This window comes from Podarcis bocagei (assembly GCF_964188305.1).
Source record: "Podarcis bocagei genome assembly, chromosome: 3".
NCBI classification, from domain to species: Eukaryota; Metazoa; Chordata; class Lepidosauria; order Squamata; family Lacertidae; genus Podarcis; species Podarcis bocagei.
This window is the reverse complement of record NC_138127.1, coordinates 61152911-61171161: the sequence shown is the minus strand read 5'-3', so window position 1 is coordinate 61171161 and position 18251 is coordinate 61152911. Positions and strand designations below refer to the sequence as shown.

The 18251-nt window shown below is 43.8% G+C and overlaps 1 protein-coding gene across 1 annotated transcript in view; it reads right to left on the bottom strand.

Annotated features, from left to right (window-relative positions):
• The window catches only part of PGBD5 (piggyBac transposable element derived 5), a 76746-nt gene extending 68909 nt beyond the window's left edge, over window positions 1-7837 (bottom strand). Inside the window, exon 1 of the mRNA XM_081188244.1 lies at window positions 7135-7837. Within this exon, the coding sequence (XP_081044370.1) occupies window positions 7135-7810 (676 nt within the window). The 5' untranslated portion in view covers window positions 7811-7837. The remainder of the gene's footprint in view (window positions 1-7134) is intronic.
• Window positions 7838-18251: the final 10414 nt, after the last annotated feature.

Genomic DNA, 18251 nt, shown 5'->3' with positions numbered 1-18251 from the left:
CAAGTGAGGAAGCAATGTATTAGTAAATATTAATAAATGTTATTTCCAGTGGGGGTGGGGCAGATATTTGTATTCACAGTGATTCTGCAAGAATGCTCTTTCATACAACCGTAGAGTTGGAAGGCACCCCATCTGGTCTAACCCCCTGCAATGCAGGAAACTCAACTAAAGCATCCATTTTACCTTTCCTTTTACATTTTCTGGCACAGGAATATAGGAAGCCTTATACCATGCAAAACCATCTACCTCAGAATTATTTACTACGCTGAATAGCTGTGGCTCTCCAATGTTTCAAATACACGTCCTTTTCACTGACCTATCTGTAGAAGTAGGGGATTGAACCTGCGACTTTTGACACACAAAGCATTTGCACTCCCTGCCCTGTCTGATGGGTGAGGGGGAAGTGTCCCCACATCCAAAAAGCCCTTTTCTTTTCACACACCTTGTCCCCCATTTGCTTTTGAACCTTCTAGTTTTAAAATATAAGCAGCAATACATAGGGTCTGATCTAACTAAGACTCACAGTCAATGGACCCAAGTTAGTTACATTCAGACTTTGAGTTTCATGAATGCTGGATACAGTCCCTGGTGTTCCTCTCAAATGTCCTTTTTTCACATGCAATTTTTCCCCAGACAAAATTGGTTCTCTGTACGTGTTGCCAACAGCTTCCCCCTCTCTTACTTTTAAGTTTCTGAAACATTTGCATCATCCCCCATATTAGATAAATTGTCATGAACAGGATGCTTCCCAGCTCCTGTTGGCTTTTCCTTAGGAATCTTCATCCTTAGCTTGCATTTCCCGTCCAGAAAATAAGATTTCAAACCTACAACTGCTTAAAGGCAGAAGTAGCAAGAATATGTTTTCTTATCTTGAGTCTAGCTTCCATGCCATTTTTAAAAAGAGACATTCATCCTTTGCAGAACAAAGGACTACATTTTGTTTAGGTTCTAGATTCAAACCAGCAGTTTGCTGCCACTAGCATATGGCAGCCCAGAAGGTTCCCCATGAGGGAAAGCAGCTCTCAGGCTGAAAAGGGATTTTGCTCCTGATCTAGTCCAGCACCCTTCTTCCCACAGTGGCCGGCCAGACACCACCACAAAGCCCACAAGCCTGCTAGGAGGCAACAGTCCCTCTCCCACTGATATTCACCCAAAAGCTGTCCCCAGGCCTGGAGGTTCCAGTTAGTTGTCAGAACTAGAAGCTGCCAATAGCCTTATCCTCCATTAAATTTGCCTAATCCCATCTTAAAACCCGGCTATAGGTCCATCACCACATCTTATGGCAGAGAATTCCATCAATTAAAACAGACGTGGTACGAAGTAGCACTTCATATTGTCTGTCCTAGAGTCGCCTGCTGAGCATTTTCAATTTAGGGCACTGTGTTGTAGCAAGCAGGTCAGCCACTGAGACCATATAACACCGGTCCTGGAAGATCTTCATTGGCTCCCAGTACGTTTCTGAGCACAATTCAAAGTGTTGGTGCTGACCTTTAAAGCCCTAAACGGCCTCAGTCCAGTATACCTGAAGGAGCGTCTCCACCTCCATCGTTCTGCCCGAACACTGAGATCCAGCGCTGAGGGCCTTCTGGCTGTTCCCTCGCTATGAGAAGCCAAGTTACAGGGAACCAGGCAGAGGGCCTTCTCGGTAGTGGCGCCCGCCCTGTGGAACACCCTCCCACCAGATGTCAAAGAGATAAACTACCTGACATTTAGAACACATCTGAAGGCAACCCTGTTTAGGGAAGTTTTTAATGTGCGACATTTTAATGCATTTTTAATCTTTGTTGGAAGCCGCCCAGAGTGGCTGGGGAAACCCAGCCAGATGGGTAGGGTACAAATAATTAATTATTATTTCTCCATCCATCTGGCCCAGGACTGTCTATTCTGATCAGCAGAGGCTCTCCAGGGTCTCCAGCACTGGTTTTTCCTATCACTTGCTACCTTTTAACCAGAGATGCTAGGGATTGAATCTGGGACCTTCTGCATGGAAAGGATAAGCTCAAACCCATTTGTTGCTCTCCCTTGTCAGTCCCCCTACAATGGAGTGGTGGGGACAAGGGACTTATTCAAAAAGCCAAGCTTTACAGCATATTTGGAAATTTCCCTCCCATCAGGGACCTTCCAGCTCCAGCCATTTTGGTCCCCAGCACCTCCATATGCCAGCAACCAACTTTTATTAACAGGAAGGATAATAATATTCACTCCAACAGAAATACTGATCTGGCAGAGGCAACACGTACCTTAGACTGGGCAGGAGTCTCTCATCTTACTGTGCTTTCCTCCACCTCCTCCAAATCTGCTCTAGGATTGCAAGAACCCCCAGATCAGTAGTTGCAGAGGGTGGGGGAGAAAAGATGAGATCTGATGGAACAATCTCCTTGGTGCTACGTTGAAGTCCACTCTTTATTTTTAACTCACAAGCTAATGGATTATGGAACGAAAGTATCACACAAGGTAGACTGTGGTTTTCCCAACCCTACTCTATGAAGCAGTCTCATGTTCTTAAATGGATTTATTCTTAAGTGTTTTGAGATCAGCAATCTAAGATGGCTATACAAAATATCGAGAGAAAATAGATCTTGGCAACTAGTTAGATTGCTGAAGTTTGTAGTCACGTGGTCCAGAGTATATATTTGTCTGACTTCTAGAGCTCAAATGTATTGCAGATTCAGTGTCTCTTCCCTGCAAAATCCTTCTCCAGCTCAGGATGTGAAAAGAGTTAAATGTACGACTAGGGGCCAGACTGTCTTACAGCTAAATGTACAAAAATTGAAAACGTTCATCTTTTTTTTAGGACACTAAATCACAGCATCAGTGGAGCCACTAAGGGGTGGATTTTAGAGCTCTGGGATCCCTGAGTTATTGGCCCATTGTCTTGGGAGAAAATGAGCTGTTCAATCTCTGAACCTGCCTGATGTATCACAGGGAAGCTCCCCAACCAGAGTGAGTTAAAGCCTGGGACTTTAGGTTCCATTTATACTGGCTTTGTAAATCTCCCCTCTCCCCTGCAACAGCTCAAGTCACTGTAGACCTGGGAGCACAACTAGGGCAGAGGTCTTACCAAACACATGGTACAAGAAGTGTACAAAGTATATCAAGCTAGTCTTGTCTCCCTTTCAGCTCATGTGGCTCAAGAATATTCCCTGAGCTTGATCAAATAGTTTGTCAATTTTGGTTTCTCATTTTTTTCACCCCAATATAATGCATTTTGTTATTTTCACTAATGTATGTATTTTTATGCATGTGCTAACTTAGTATATTCATACAGTGGTACCTCAGGTTACAGACGCTTCAGGTTACAGACGCTTCAGATTACTGACTCCGCTATCCCAGAAATAGTACCTCAGGTTAAGAACTTTGCTTCAAGATGAAAACAGAAATCACGTGGTGGCAGCGCGGTGGCAGCAGGAGGCCCCATTAGCTAAAGTGGTACCTCAGGTTAAGAACAGTCCTCCAGAACGAATTAAGTTCTTAACCTGAGGTACCACTGTATTTTGTACACATAACTTGGCTGGAAAGTTGCCCTCCAAATTCAGCAGAGTGCAAATTTTGAAGGATAGCTATGTTTTTTGGTTTGTGTAGTTATCGAAAGAATGAATTAGGCAGGTTCTCTTCAAATGCAAACTGAATCAAAATTCCCTCTCCATCCCTATAGTCAAACAAGCTTAGGGACCACAGCCTTTCCAGAGCTATGCCTTGTGCCAGTAGCTCAGGTATTATGCAAATCCTTGGAGCCTCTAAAAATAAAATAATCATCCTTTGGGGTGGTCTTTTTTGTTTCTTTTATTTGGTTTGTTGTTGTTGTTTTACACATTTCTATCTATAGTATCCAAGGCAAGTAAATTTAAAAAATGGAAACTGAAAAAGTGAAAGAGAAGAAAATACTTAAAATAAAGGATTGGGTGAAGAAAATGAGATGCAAAAAACAAATAAGAGAAGCTCTAACAGGAAGTAAAATAACTTGGTTTAAATGTATACAACTGGAGCAATGGACAAAGAAGTGGTTAAGGGAAAACAAGAACTTCAAAGAATATACAAAATATGAAAAAATGATTATAAAAAGGGGGGATAAAGAAGAAAATAGTTATAAAAGGTATTTTACACCAGTCAGATTAAATCAAATAAATAAGGCATATTCGGTGTTATGTTGGAGGGGATGTTCACATGTGGTGGGGGTGTAAATATAGAATCCAAGGCTTAAACAAACTGAGAAACCAACATACAATTCTGAGAACCAATTGAAATTATGAGCTAGACAAGAAGTCTCCGAAAACAGACAAACTCCCCCACCACACATATGCAGATAAATAATTCCAAAGCAATTCCAACTGGAGCAACACCCACTCCTACCTCCTACACAGCTGTTGCCAACTTCTGCTCACATTGTCCAGTTCTTACAATTCAGTTCAGTGAATGCATCCAGTATAGTGGTGGGGTTCTTCATTAAGAAAATGGTAAAATGCTGCAATATAATTTTAACCAGGCTACATCCAACATTTTTCACCACCACATATTATAAAACCTGGTATTTCACATTGTTAAGAGCCACACATTTGTCAGCACACTTTAAAAAAAGAAGTTTATTCACCAACTTTGAATTTCCTAATCAGACTCATTAGGAGTCCTATCTGACATAGTCATCAATCCACAACTCAAATGTCTACCTAGACCAAGGATGAAGAACCTGTGGCCCTTCAGATGATGTTGGATTCCATCTTTCATGAGCCCCAGCCAATGGCTCATCAACTTCATGAGTGTCACAGGTCTGGACATTGATTCTATGATTTTGCAGATTAGATGAGAGCAAGTAGATACAGTATGTGCTTCATGAGAAACACACCCCTCCCCCTCACTGCAGAATGTCAGAGAGCCCTGCATCATGTGCTTTGTTGTTCAGAGGTATCTTTAGGGCTGATTCACACTTGCACCTTTGTCACTTTAGAACTCGTCACCACTGGCTCTTGGTAGAACCGTCTCTATGGGCAAAAATTACTGTATTTGAGCAACACAAAAGCAGATTCTCACATGCACAATGTATTACCATTTTTTACAGTCATGTCATCACTTGCTGTTGTAGTCACCGAGTGGTGAACATTCATTTGTGAACTCTCCTGGAATCATCCAGGGAGAAGGGCTTATGATCCTGCTAATCCAATTCCTACCCCTCCTGGGATCCCAGGAGAGAAAGGGACAAGACAAAGACCATCTCAGAAGACCACCTCCAGCCAGCACATCTCAAAAGACCACCTCCAGCTAGACTTACCTCCACCTGCCACCAACTGCCCCAGAGGAAGAGTCCCAAAAACTTATTAATATGTTTAATATGTTGATATTGATTATTGCTTTTAAAAATGTAATTTAAATGCTACTTGTAAGCCAACTTGAAAGGATTTGTATCCTAAAAGGTGGGATATAAACCATTCTCATAAATAATCAATCATAAACAAGAGGCAGTTGTCATTTTCCAAAAGTAGCCAAGCCCTGCCTGCCAATGACTAAGCTTTCAAAGTTTCTGACTGGCATGTAGATCTACACTTAGTTAAAGTGATATCCAAAGAAAACTTAGGCACCTCTGTGCATCCATTCCTGAAAGCCACTTCACTCCTTTCTCCTCCTGTGCAGCTGGTTTCCCAGGCCGCAGCCTAAGAAAAGCTTGTTCCCCTAATGACTAACAGGCATGATGAAGAGGAGTCTGCCCTACAAGCTAGTCTTTTAATGAGGCCAGGATGCAGCCAGACATTCAGGGCTGGGCTGTCGCACTAGCTCTGGGGATCTTGCAGCTCATTTATGTCTGCTGACCCACTCTTTACAAGATGCAGTGAGACGGCTTGGCTCAGCAGTTGAACACCCAAGGCTTCCTTGTTACTAGTCAGGTTAGAGAGGGATTCTCTCAAGCAGAAATTTCCAAAATGCTCTGTTATTTGAAAGGATGACCATTTTACTGCACAGGGTGGTCCCCTTTTCAGGAACACACTTCCAAGGTGCTTTGTTTTTGAATGCTCCGCAGCTCCCTCAAACTCTACAGATCAGACCACACGGCCAGTTCTGAAACTGGAAAATGTAATGGATCTGAGACTTTTTGAGGCTTTGCCCTCTAAACAGATGGAATGGGATGGAGCCTGGCTTAGTTCCCTTATTTTTATTAGTAGTCATTATTATTTCCTCTCGATACAAGGTCCCAGGGCAGGTTACAACAATGTCAAAATACAACATCATAAAAACCGGTTTCCCACTCCCCTTTTATATTTTATTTATAATTTATATTTATTATTTATATTTTATTAAAGAGAACAATAATGGGGAGGGACCTCAGCTGAGTGGTAGAGCATCCGCCTTGCATGCAGAATGCCCCAGGTAGAGCAGAGAAAGCCACTGTTTGAAACCCCCAGCAGCCGCTGCCAGTCTGTGTGGACAGCACTGAACTAGCTGGATCAACTAGCTCTGACCTGCTCTAAGGCAGCTTCCTCTGCTTCCTGGAGAGCGATGCGCCTTTTCCGCATCTCCTCTCCTCTGGGCAAATCTAGGCAGCAGCGGTGACTGCAGTCTGGCACTGGCGAGATCAGCTTCCTTCCTCCTCTCCTTCGAGCTCACACAGAAGATGGCTCTGCTCAGGCAGGGTCACCCCGCTTCAAAAAGGGGTCCTTTCCCCGCCACCCCATAATGTGGAAGAGTCACTCGATAGAAGAGCATCTCCGTTATCCATGTATAAAACGCACACATCTCTTGACACTTTCCTGGCTAGGCACAGCAGCAGCACGGATGCAACAGGGAACCATCCCATTACAGACCGTGCCACACTTTCGAAGGTGCCGCCGTCTTTGGGGCGCTCCTTGCAAGAAGAACCGACCAACAGGGCGAGGAGGAAGCCATGCACCTACCCGGGAGCCCGTCCAGACGTGCTCTTCCCTAAGTTCCCGGGTCTTTCCCTAACCAGGAAGTCTTAGACATCAGGGGCTGCGCCTTCCCCGCACCACCCAGTAACTCCCCACTTCTCCCCACCGCACTTTACAGAATCCTCGGAACGAGGGGCGAAGGGTTGCTACTCCCCCCACGCGCACACTTAGAGACCCACGCATTTCGAGTCACCTAAGCTCCCCCACCGTCACACACACACACACACCCGAACCGATTTACCGCTGCTATCCTTGAAGAAAGGGGTCGCGGTGTTTCTCAGGCTCTGGCTCCAGCCCCTCTTCTCATCCTCCACCTCCTCCTCTTCCACCTTCTCTTCTTCCTGCTGCTGCTCCAGGGAACCCGGGCAAGCCGCCTCCGAGCAGCCGGGCACTTGCTGCTGCTCGGCCGCTGGCTTGGCTCCGCGTCTCGCCGCCGTCCTTCCCCGCTGGCTGCGTCCTCCGTCCGGGGCTTCGCGCTCCTCGTCGGCGTCCTCGTCGGAGGCGGAGCGCGACTCGGCCGTGGTGCTGTAGAACGGGTTGCCGCCGCTGCTGTCCTGGCCCGACTCGCCGAAGACGTCGTCGGAGATCTGCAGGCTCTCGTAGCGGCAGCGGGCCGCCTCCAGCAGCGAGAGCGCCTTCAGCCTCTGGCCGCCGCCGCCGCCGCCCTCCGCCATCATCTCGCCCGCCGGCGCCAGCAGCAGCCCCCGCTCGGCCGGGTCGTCCGGCCGCAGGCAGCAGCCCAGCAGCAGCAGCGGCTCGGTCACCGAAGGAGGCAGGCAGGCTGCGGGAGCAGCAGCACAGCCGCTTTCTCCTCCTCCACCGCCTCCGCCGCCTCGGAGCCCAGCCTCCCGTTCTCCCCGGCACAACCCGCCCCTGTGTGTGTGCAGAGCCATGGGTGGAAGCAGCCAGCTCAACATCTCTCCCAGTGCCTCATCGAGCCAATTGTAGCTGCAGTCCTGAAGCGGGAGGTGGGGTTTTATGCGCGCTCCGGACGCCCCGAGCCCGCCCCTTCCCCGCCCCCGAAAGGGGACGGTCTCCGCCGCTTAAAACCACAGGCTTGCCTGGGAGGAAGGCGAGAGAGAGGCTGCTGCGCACAGAGCAACCGTCCAGCCGGACCAAACGCCAGGCGCCTCGCCGAGCCCCTCTGCGCAGCTCCGGCGTGTGGAGCTGTCCAGCGGCGTTGGTGCTGAAGCCCCACCAGCCTCTGGACTCCGTCCCACAGAAGTCTGGAATGAGTGAGTTCAAGGCAGAGCGAGCGGGATCAAGCCGCCTCTCCACTCGCAACAACAAACAGATGTGGCACATGGTCTGAAAGGAAAGTCGGCAAGCAGCAGGACCCAGCAGGACTGGTCGGCTGACCGGAGCCGGAAAAGAATTGGGGAAAGGGGGGGGGGGAGGAATTGCACGCCTTTCTGCACAAACCTGGGACATGACAATCGGCTGGCCATAATAAGCATCCTGTCACATACCCTTCATCGCAAATAGCATCTGCAAGCACGCTTGTTGCACTCAGCTGTGATGAAGGTCTTCGAGTCGCTTTCATGTCGGAGAAAATTGGAGTGGCACTAATACATCCTAAGAGCGCACTTTAGAGCATCTGGGAAAGACTGCAAAGAGGGGAAGAGCCGCTGCTCATCTGCGGCTCTGGAAGGTCGGGGACCAAAGTATTGGGAAGTCAGACTTGTTTTCGAAATAGCTGAGACATACAATGATCTGGATCGTACCCATGCCAGCAATGCTTCAGCTCCTGGAAAGGAGAATGTTGGTTCTCTGGACATACCTAGCCCAGTAGCTGACATTTGCTTTGCTGACCGCAGATTTCTAACATTACTAAAAGTGCATGGCAAAGCCACCCTGGTATGGTCTTGAGATTTGTTTTGTTTTATTTAAAGTATTTACACAATTAGTAATAAAAAAATGTTGACAATAATAAAACAGAATAGAATATGAAACCTCCCATAAAACTCACGACACTGATAAAACCAGAAATACTAAAAGCACGTCCGGCCCATAGATAAAACAAACAACTTACTGGAATCTGTTGCAATGTCAGTTTGCCTCCTGGGATTTATAGGCCTTCCAAGACCTGGGTTTGTCATGATGCCACATGTCCACAGCTGCACTATGTGTACACAGGGAAGCCAGTATTTGGGGCCTCTGCACAGTTCACCTCAGGGCAGGGCAGGCTGCTACCTCCCAAGGTCATTTCCCAGAGCAGGGAGGCCCTTATCTGTGAAGTGCAACTCATGGCCTGCCCAGATGCCTCTAGGCACCATCATGTACCACTTAAGTACAGTGGTGCCTCGCAAGACGAAATTAATTCGTTCCGCGAGTTTTGTCGTCTTGCGGGTTTTTCGTCTTGCGAAGCACGGTGTCGGGAAAGTTTTGGAAAAGCTTCAAAAATCACCAAAGTCTTTAAAAACCTCAAAAAAGGCAACCTCGAAAAGGCTCCTCGAAGTCAAGACGCAACTGTATTAACGGTGTTAAGAAAAAGGAAACAAACTTGCAAGACGTTTCCGTCTTGCGAAGCAAGCCCATAGGGAAAATCGTCTTGCGAAGCAGCTCAAAAAATGAAAAACCCTTTCGTCTAGCGAGTTTTTCGTCTTGCGAGGCATTCGTCTTGCGGGGCACCACTGTATAAAATAAAAGTGCAAGAGCACAAGCTCTGAGTAATGCAGCAAGAAGGAATCACATATTATCAATTTTGCACAAACCGCACTGGCCATTCATTTGTGACTGTACACAATTCAAGGTGCTGACTTCAATGTAAAGTCAGAAATGACTTAAAGCCCAGCTACCCGACAGAATGCCTCTTCCTAGGTTGGCTCCCCATGTGATCTGCAGGGAATCCCGCCTCATGTCCCCATCAATAAGCATAGTTTGCTATGCGCTGAAAAGGGATAAGAACTTCTCTGTGTTGGTCCCCATTTGAGAAATTCTGTACCTATAGAGGTAAAGCTGCCACTCTGATTAGTTTTCCCTTTTAAAAAAAAAAGGAGTTGAAAACACACACAAGCATTTGGGTATGGCTATTTTTTTATGCTACTTATGAACTGGTTTCACTGGTTGAATTAACTGTTTAATGGTTTTGTTATGTGTGTTCCCCACCCTGAAATCCTGGGGCTGAGGAGTGATTTACAAATGTCACACACACACACACACACACACACACACACACACACACCTCTCTACATTTAGAGGTCCAACAGATTCAGAAAAGGTAACTAAAGTATTTCTATTTCCACTTATGCACCAGAAAAATAACCCAATTTTACTGGAATATTTCCAGCTTGAAACCAGTAAAATGCACCCATCCCTAGTGCTGGAATAAATAGGACAATACACTCCTTTTAGTAGAGCAATGGAGTTAGGTGATGAGGGTCTGCAGTTATAGTCACAACCTGCAACTTAAAGGGCAGGGGCAGATGCATTCATTTATTTATTTTTTATAAAATTTTTATTGGTTTTTCACAGTTTTTATGAACACAAACATTACACAATACAAACAAACAAACACATAAACAAACATATATAATTTCGAATCCTTTTTTCTTAAACCTTACTTCACCGACTTCCCCATACCTCCCCTTTCTGCATCCCAATTTCCAAATTTGTTTCAGCAAATCCTGCCCCTTGATTTTATCAAATTTTCCCTTATTCTTTTCTTTTACTTAATCTTTTACAGCTGTAATCCCCTTTTTTCTAAAACCTCAACATTTTAGCATTCCTTAATTTTACAATGTTTCTTAAGATAAATTTTTAATTTCTTCCAGTCTTCATCCGCCGTCTCTTTCCCCTGGTCACGGATTCTGCCAGTCATTTCAGCCAGTCCCATGTAGTCTATCACCTTCATCTGCCATTCTTCCAGAGTGGGTAGCTCTTGTGTCTTCCAATATTTTGCGATGAGTATTCTTGCTGCTGTTGTAGCATACATAAAAAAAGTTCTGTCTTTCTTTGGCACCAATTGGCCGACAATGCCCAAGAGAAAGGTCTCTGGTTTCTTAGGGAAAGTACATTTAAGTACCTTTTTCATTTCATTATATATCATTTCCCAGAAAGCCTTAATCTTCGGGCACGTCCACCAAAGGTGATAAAAAGTACCTTCAATTTCTTTGCATTTCCAACACTTATTATCAGGCAAATGGTAGATTTTTGCTAGCTTGACTGGGGTCATGTACCACCTATAGATCATTTTCATAATATTTTCCTTTAAGGCATTACATGCCGTAAATTTTATACCGGTGGTCCACAACTGTTCCCAGTCAGCAAACATAATGTTATGACCAATGTCCTGTGCCCACTTAATCATAGCTGATTTAACTGTTTCATCTTGTGTATTCCATTTCAGCAACAAGTTATACATTCTTGACAGATTCTTAGCATTGGGTTCCAACAATTCTGTTTCTAGTTTTGATTTCTCCACCTGGAAGCCAATTTTCCTGTCCTAAAGGGCAGGTGCATTCAGTGCACACTTACAGCACATGACTTTCGTAAAGAACCCTGGAAACTGTGTTCCCCTCACAGAGATACAATTTCCAGCACCTTTAAACTACAGTTCCCAGCATCTTTTGGAAAAGCCACGTGCTTTAAATGTGCATGGATGTGCTTAAATGTGTTGCGGATCTGCCCTTTAGCCAACAATCCTTAATGCAGACTACTTACCCCTATAATTAGGGTACTTAGATTTAAGAGATTAACCATGCAATCACATTCATGTCTGCTCAGGAGTAACTCCCATTCAGTTCCAGGGAGCTTACATTCAAGTAAATGGGTGTGGGGGTACAGTCTAATTCTGTCCATTCTTTCCATGTTTTTCTTTGTACGGGAGAAAATTATTAATATTCCAATTCAGGTGAAGGGTGCTTCTGAGTGTAGAACATGCCTCTAACATCTTCTGCTCATGTTTACATTCCCTACTCTGGCATGAAGCCTTAATAAGGCTATACAGAATGAGGGGGTGACAACTTAATTCATTTAGGATAGGGTTGTAAGTGTATTGCAGAGTGATGTTCAAATCCGTAAGCAAAATGGTAGTTTAGCTTCAGCTCTCAAGCAAATTATGTGGCTGGATGTTAAAAGAAAGAAAGAAAAGGAAACCTAGTATCTATGAATTTGCAAAGTACGTATACAATTTATTGAGCAACATTATTACTGAAGTCAGTACTCCAAAGGCAAGTAATCACAGCGCTGCAATTCAGCTAAACCTAAATCTGTCTTAATCTAATGGATGATTACATATCGCATCCTGCTTTCATGATAATTACTTTACCTATGTTTGGATAGTCAGACAAGAGTTGAAACAGTGAATAGAATATTGTAGCCATGGCAACCTGAAGTAGAGCTTTTAATTTCTCCCAAATATAAAGCTCTTCCCACTTTTATATTCTTCCGTTTTGGGTCAGCAAATATTCAGGGTGGAGTTCCTTGATCAAATGGCATGTCAGCCCACAATTTCCAATTCCTGCAATAAACAGCCAATGATCTCCCTGTGATATGTTATCAGGTTTTTAAAAATAATAATAAAACCCTCTAAAAGTAAAAACAAAACACATTCTTAAAAATTCTATATCAAAACAAGAAAGAGGAACAGCAGGGACAGGATGTGATTAAACCAGACAGACCACACACATTTTAAGTATCAAGTTAGAACTCAAAATCGAGTTCCACCATCATTCAATGGGATTACAAATCATTAACAGAAAGTCTGTTGTCTAAAACAGAGTAGCATTATAGGACTAAAAGGTATAAGAAAATTTCCCAGTTCTAATGCTTCAGTGAGGACCCTCCATTTGTCAGTTCCCTGCAGGGGAAATCAGTCCTGAGTGCTCACTGGAAGGACAGATCCTGAAGCTGAGGCTCCAATACTTTGGCCACCTCATGAGAAGAAAAAACTCCCTGGAAAAGACCCTGATGTTGGGAAAGATTGAGGACACAAGGAGAAGGGGATGACAGAGGACGAGATGGTTGGACAGTGTTCTCGAAGCTACCAGCATGAGTTTGACCAAACTGCAGGAGGCAGTGGAAGACAGGAGTGCCTAGGGTGCTCTGGGGTCATGAAGAGTCGGACACGACTAAACGACTAAACAACAAATTGGAATCCATCAGCCTCAGCCAACATGACAAATGATTAGGGATAATGGGAGATGTAGACCCATAACAGCTGAGGTCACAGCCTCCCCACCCCGTAGTAAATCGGTCCTGGTAAGAATGAATTACTATGGTCTGATTCAGACACTTCATTTACATGAAGGAGTGAGCAAGTGCCCCTTCGTACTCCTGCTGCTGATGCTAAATGAATGATGATGATGTTGTTGTATGAGTACTAAAAGGTGCAACACAATATTATTGTGTTTAATGTTGCCAGGTTGTTTTGATACCAAAGGCTCTATTTCCCCCCAGTCATTTTTCTAATGGCTTGATTAGTACTGCTTCTGGAGTGAGCTTAAAGTTGCCGCCAAAACCTTACTTTGTGACAACTCATATTTGACATGCTCCTCACAGCCCAGATGTATTTGCTGTTTCAATACAGTATTTGGGGTCTTCTTTCTGCTTCACTATGTGATCCCATCCAATCAGGGATCCTGTAATGAACTTAAGGATGCTATGGCATCATGGAGCTAATCAGATCTGGCTATGTGATGTCAGAGAGCAAGGGCAAATCAAACCAAACACATTGCCCTCACTTTGAAGGGGTATCAGTCTGTAAATGTTCCTTGGACTGATATAGGTTTGAGTAATATTATTGGAATAATTGGTTTATTTCCAAGTTCATCTCAAAGAGAACATATACACTTTGTCTATTAAACGTGAACAATTTGATGGGTTCTTGCTTCTATATTCTATTTGTATAGAAACATAGCTATATCAGGTCAGGTCATCTAGCTACCTATGTTGACTGGCAGCAGTTTTATGGCCCAGGGCCTCCTAAGACGCAGAGGTCTTGGGAGATCGGTGCTGAAGATGCCAATGATTCTGTTTGGGACCTTCTGCATGCAAACCATGTCCTCTTCTCTAAGTATACAGTGGTACCTCTGATTATGTACTTAATTCGTTCTGAAGGTCCATTCTTAACCTGAAACTGTTCTTAACCTGAAGCACCACTTTAGCTAATGAGGCCTCCTTCTGCCACTGCTGCATGATTTCTGCTCTCATCCTGAAGCAAAGTTCTTAACCCGAGGTACTATTTCTGGGTTAGCGAAGTCTGTAACCTGAAGCATATGTAACCCGAGGTACCAGTGTAGTCTATCTGGTTGCAAGGATAAAATGAGGAGAGGGAAGAGCCATGTATAGATTCCTTGACAGAAGGGCGAGATATAAATGCAACAAGAAATAGGGAAACATAGATCTTGTTTCTTTTGAAAAACAAGGTTTCTATTTACCTGGAACAAAAGTTGGATTTTAAAAAACCCAGAAAAGTCACAAGTAATTAAGGTGCCAGCTACCTTTGCTAAAGCGGGAGCTAAAATTAGGACCGAGACAGGAATACGTTTGCAGCATACATCATAAAGTGTGCATTTATAATTAATTTTCAAGGTTTTAAATGCAGGTTTGTAGAGAAGTACATCTAAGCCCCAGATGATTCAGAAAGAAACAGAAGTGGAGTCTATTTTAACCATTGTTAAGACTTGGGAAATTGGCTGCATGTTTTAGTCGTCTGTTTTTGCTATTGTCCTCATGAGATGTCATGTGCTCATATATGAGTAAATGATTACTTGCCCAATGGTACTTAAGCTGAGATGAAAATAAGCCATTCATTCATGTACAAATGCAGTATTCCAAAAATATTTCAAAGATGTGCACTTTAAAAAAAAGATATGTGTTACTAAATCCACATTTTACAAAGAACAGCATGCTTGGTTCATGACAATCATTTGTGGTGCATAGCTTAAAACAAGCAGTAACGGAGCAATTCATTTTTCATCCAAAGAATCGGTTTGAGAAATGGGTAAATATATAATTCTGCAACATACCAGTCATTCGAACAGGAGTGGTTAATCCCTGAACTGGGTCCTTGATCTATTCCACCCCAACCCCCAATTTGTGGGTTCCCAAGACTCCACTGATTTTGGTGGTGACAAAAAGTGGGGAAATTAAAGCAGTAATTAATGTTAACGTAGCATGCTAATCTGTGCAGCTGTTAGCCTGCTGTTAAGCATTTTATACAGGAGTGTGCACATTCCCTATGATTCTGTGCATTTAAAAAAAAATCTGATCTGTTTCTGAGATACTGTATGCTCTCTCTTGTTTCAGGTTCTGAGCCAAAGCTCTGTATATTCCCATTCACTATCACAGAGAATCCACAGCTATAACCTTTTGCTTTGGGGATGAAATTTACAGTGGATGAAATTTACAGACACAGAAGCCCCTCCAGAGTGGATTAATTCTCCCAAATTTCGAACATATAGGTACAGGAACATTTTCTAGGAGAATGAAGGAAATCCTCCACATTCCCTTACAGAGGAGTGGGGATTTATCTCTTTCTCACCTTAAAATAATTAAGAGTCGGTCAGGTGGTATCTATTCTTGCTTGTACATTTAAAAAATCAAACTTTGTAGCTTCACAATGACCTTCTTTTTCTCGTGGACTGAGTTTTGTTTTTCATCTTCTACACTTTAATGTGCTGGTAATGACCGCTCCCCACATTAAAAGGGGGGAGCCCTTCGCATGGTCACGTGCAGCCCCCTGTACCCTATGCTGCACCATTAGCACAGGCTTGACTTCACCTCCCCCCAGGTGGAATACCTGGAGGTCTCCGCCTACCCCAGTGAGTTGCCCAATCCCACCTGGGTAGGCGTTGCCAAGGTGATCAGGCCAGGTAAGGGGAGGGACTACCTGCCCACACAATAGGGGAAGGATCTTACCTGGGAATGAATCATCAGTTGGCTCCAGAGCTGGTGATGGAAAAGCATTTTCAACTCTCCACTGCTGGATTTAAAAACTCCGACAAAGAAGAGTCCACCACCTTCCAAGGGAGTCTGTTCCACTGTCAAGCTGCTCTTAGAAGAGTTTGGATTTGATATCCCGCTTTATCACTACCCAAAGGAGTCTCAAAGCGGCTTACATTCTCCTTTCCCTTCCTCCCCCACAACAAACACTCTGTGAGGTGAGTGGGGCTGAGAGACTTAAAAGAAGTGTGACTGGCCCAAGGTCACCCAGCAGCTGCAGGTGGAGGAGCAGGGAAGCGAACCCGGTTCACCAGATTACGAGTCTACCGCTCTTAACCACTACACCACACTGGCTCTCTTAACATCAGAAAGTTCCTCCTGATGTTTAGTCAGAATTTCCTTCTTATAACTTGAAGCCATTTGTTTCAGAGTAGGAAAAAACAAGTTTGCTCCAGCTCCATGTGATGGTCCTTTAGATATTTGAAGATGTCTATCCTATCTCCTCTCAGTCTCCTCTTTGCCAGACTAAACATACCCAATTTCCTCAACTCTTCTTCATATGGCTTGTTTTCCAGACTCTGGATCATGTTGGTTGCTCTCTTCTGCACACATTCCAGCTTGTCAATAGCCTTCTTAAATTGTGGTGCTCAGAACCGGGTCTGACCAAGGTAGAATAGAGTGGTATTATGACTTCCCTTTATCAAGACACTATAGCTTTTTTGTTGTTGCTGCATCACACTGTTGACTCATGTTAAGCTCATGAAGCTTGTGGTCTATTAAGGCGCCTAGATCCTTTTCACATCTACTACTGGTGATCCAGGTGTCCCCCGTCTTGTATTTGTGCAGCTGGTTCTTCTTGCCTAAGTGTAAAACCTTAGTTTTGTCCCTGTTGAAATTCATTTTGTTAATCTTGGCCCAGTTCTCCAATCTGTTAAGGTCATCTTGAATCCCAATTCTGTCTTCTGTTGCATCAGGTACCCCTCCCAGTTTGGTATCATCTGCAAATTTGATGAGCATCCCCTCAATTCCTTCATCCAAGTCATGTATAAAGGCACTGAACAACAAGTCCAGGACAGGATCCCACTTGTCACTTTTTTCCTGGATGATGAGGAACCATTAGTGAATACTCTTTGGGGTCTGTCAATCAACCAGAAATCCACCTTATATTTACCTCATCCAGCCCACATTTTGCCATCTTCTCTACAGGACTATCATGGAGAACTTTGTCAAACACCTTCCTAGATGACCATATCTGGTATAGATGGATTTCTATACAAATAGAATAGTAGCAAGTGCTTATCAAAATTGTTCAAGTTTAATAGACAAAGTACCATTAAAAATATCCCACGACTGCGTCATGTGCTCCACTAGCCATATTTGCCAGGTTTTTTAAAAAGTGTTAGGAAGTGGGACAAAAACATATATTTAGCACCACTTATGTACCTTTCCTGTGTCCTGGCCTTTTGCAACAAGAACATCATGCACAGTGTCTGGTTTTTTTCTTTAGTTAAAAAAGTGTGGGTCCCCCCCCCCCGAAAAACATAAACAGTTTCCTGCACACCCATCTTCCAAATAGATTCACACTTGCCTCTATTTAAAGATCGCTGTGCCAATTTCATTTCCCTGGAAAAGTGAATGTCCTAGCAAGATAGTAATTAACTACATCAACAGCAAACCAATTTCTTTTCTGCCGATTAATAATTTGATAGCATTGTTCTATAAGGACCGTTTCTTGACTTTTTTGTTATATTTCCAGCCATTTCTGAGCCACCAAATGAGACACATTTTATCAGAGACATGTTCTAAAGTAAGTCTCAGAACATTTCAACCCAATTTTCTGAACTATTATGATCAGAGAGTGAATAGAGTCCAGATCCTTCTCTGTTGACTGTAATAATGTCCCTTTTTGCCAATTCAGGGATCTCAAATCCCACAAATCTTTCTGATCTTGAAATCCACACAAAGGTAGAGAGAAAGCCAAATGAGGAAACAAATCCTGACTGTTTATCTGTCTCCGAAATGTCTTTCCAGATATATTTCTTGCAGGATTTATGTGGAAAAGCTTCTTAGCCTGTTCTGCCTGGCACAGAGAACCTGACATCTGTGGAGTTTAAATAAAGAGTCATTGATTCCACCGTGGAGAAGAATAGCTAAAGGCAGCAAATAAATTAAAAGACATTGTGCTAGTGCCTATCCGTAAATAAGGATAGCCTGGAAAAAAGTACCTTATATAACTGTTGAACTTGAAAAAAAATACCCCAGCCAGATGCTATATCAGGAATGGACTAATATACCACCAATGTCATGGGCAGTACAGGAAGCGCAATATGTAATAACTCTCTGCCCACAACAAAAACAGAAAAGTCAATAGTGTACCATTAAAGAACTTAAGTGGGTCAATGTAAAGCCTGTGTGCAAGTTCTTCTCTTTCTTTTCTATTCATGTGTATGATTTGTGCATGGCACTGCCCTT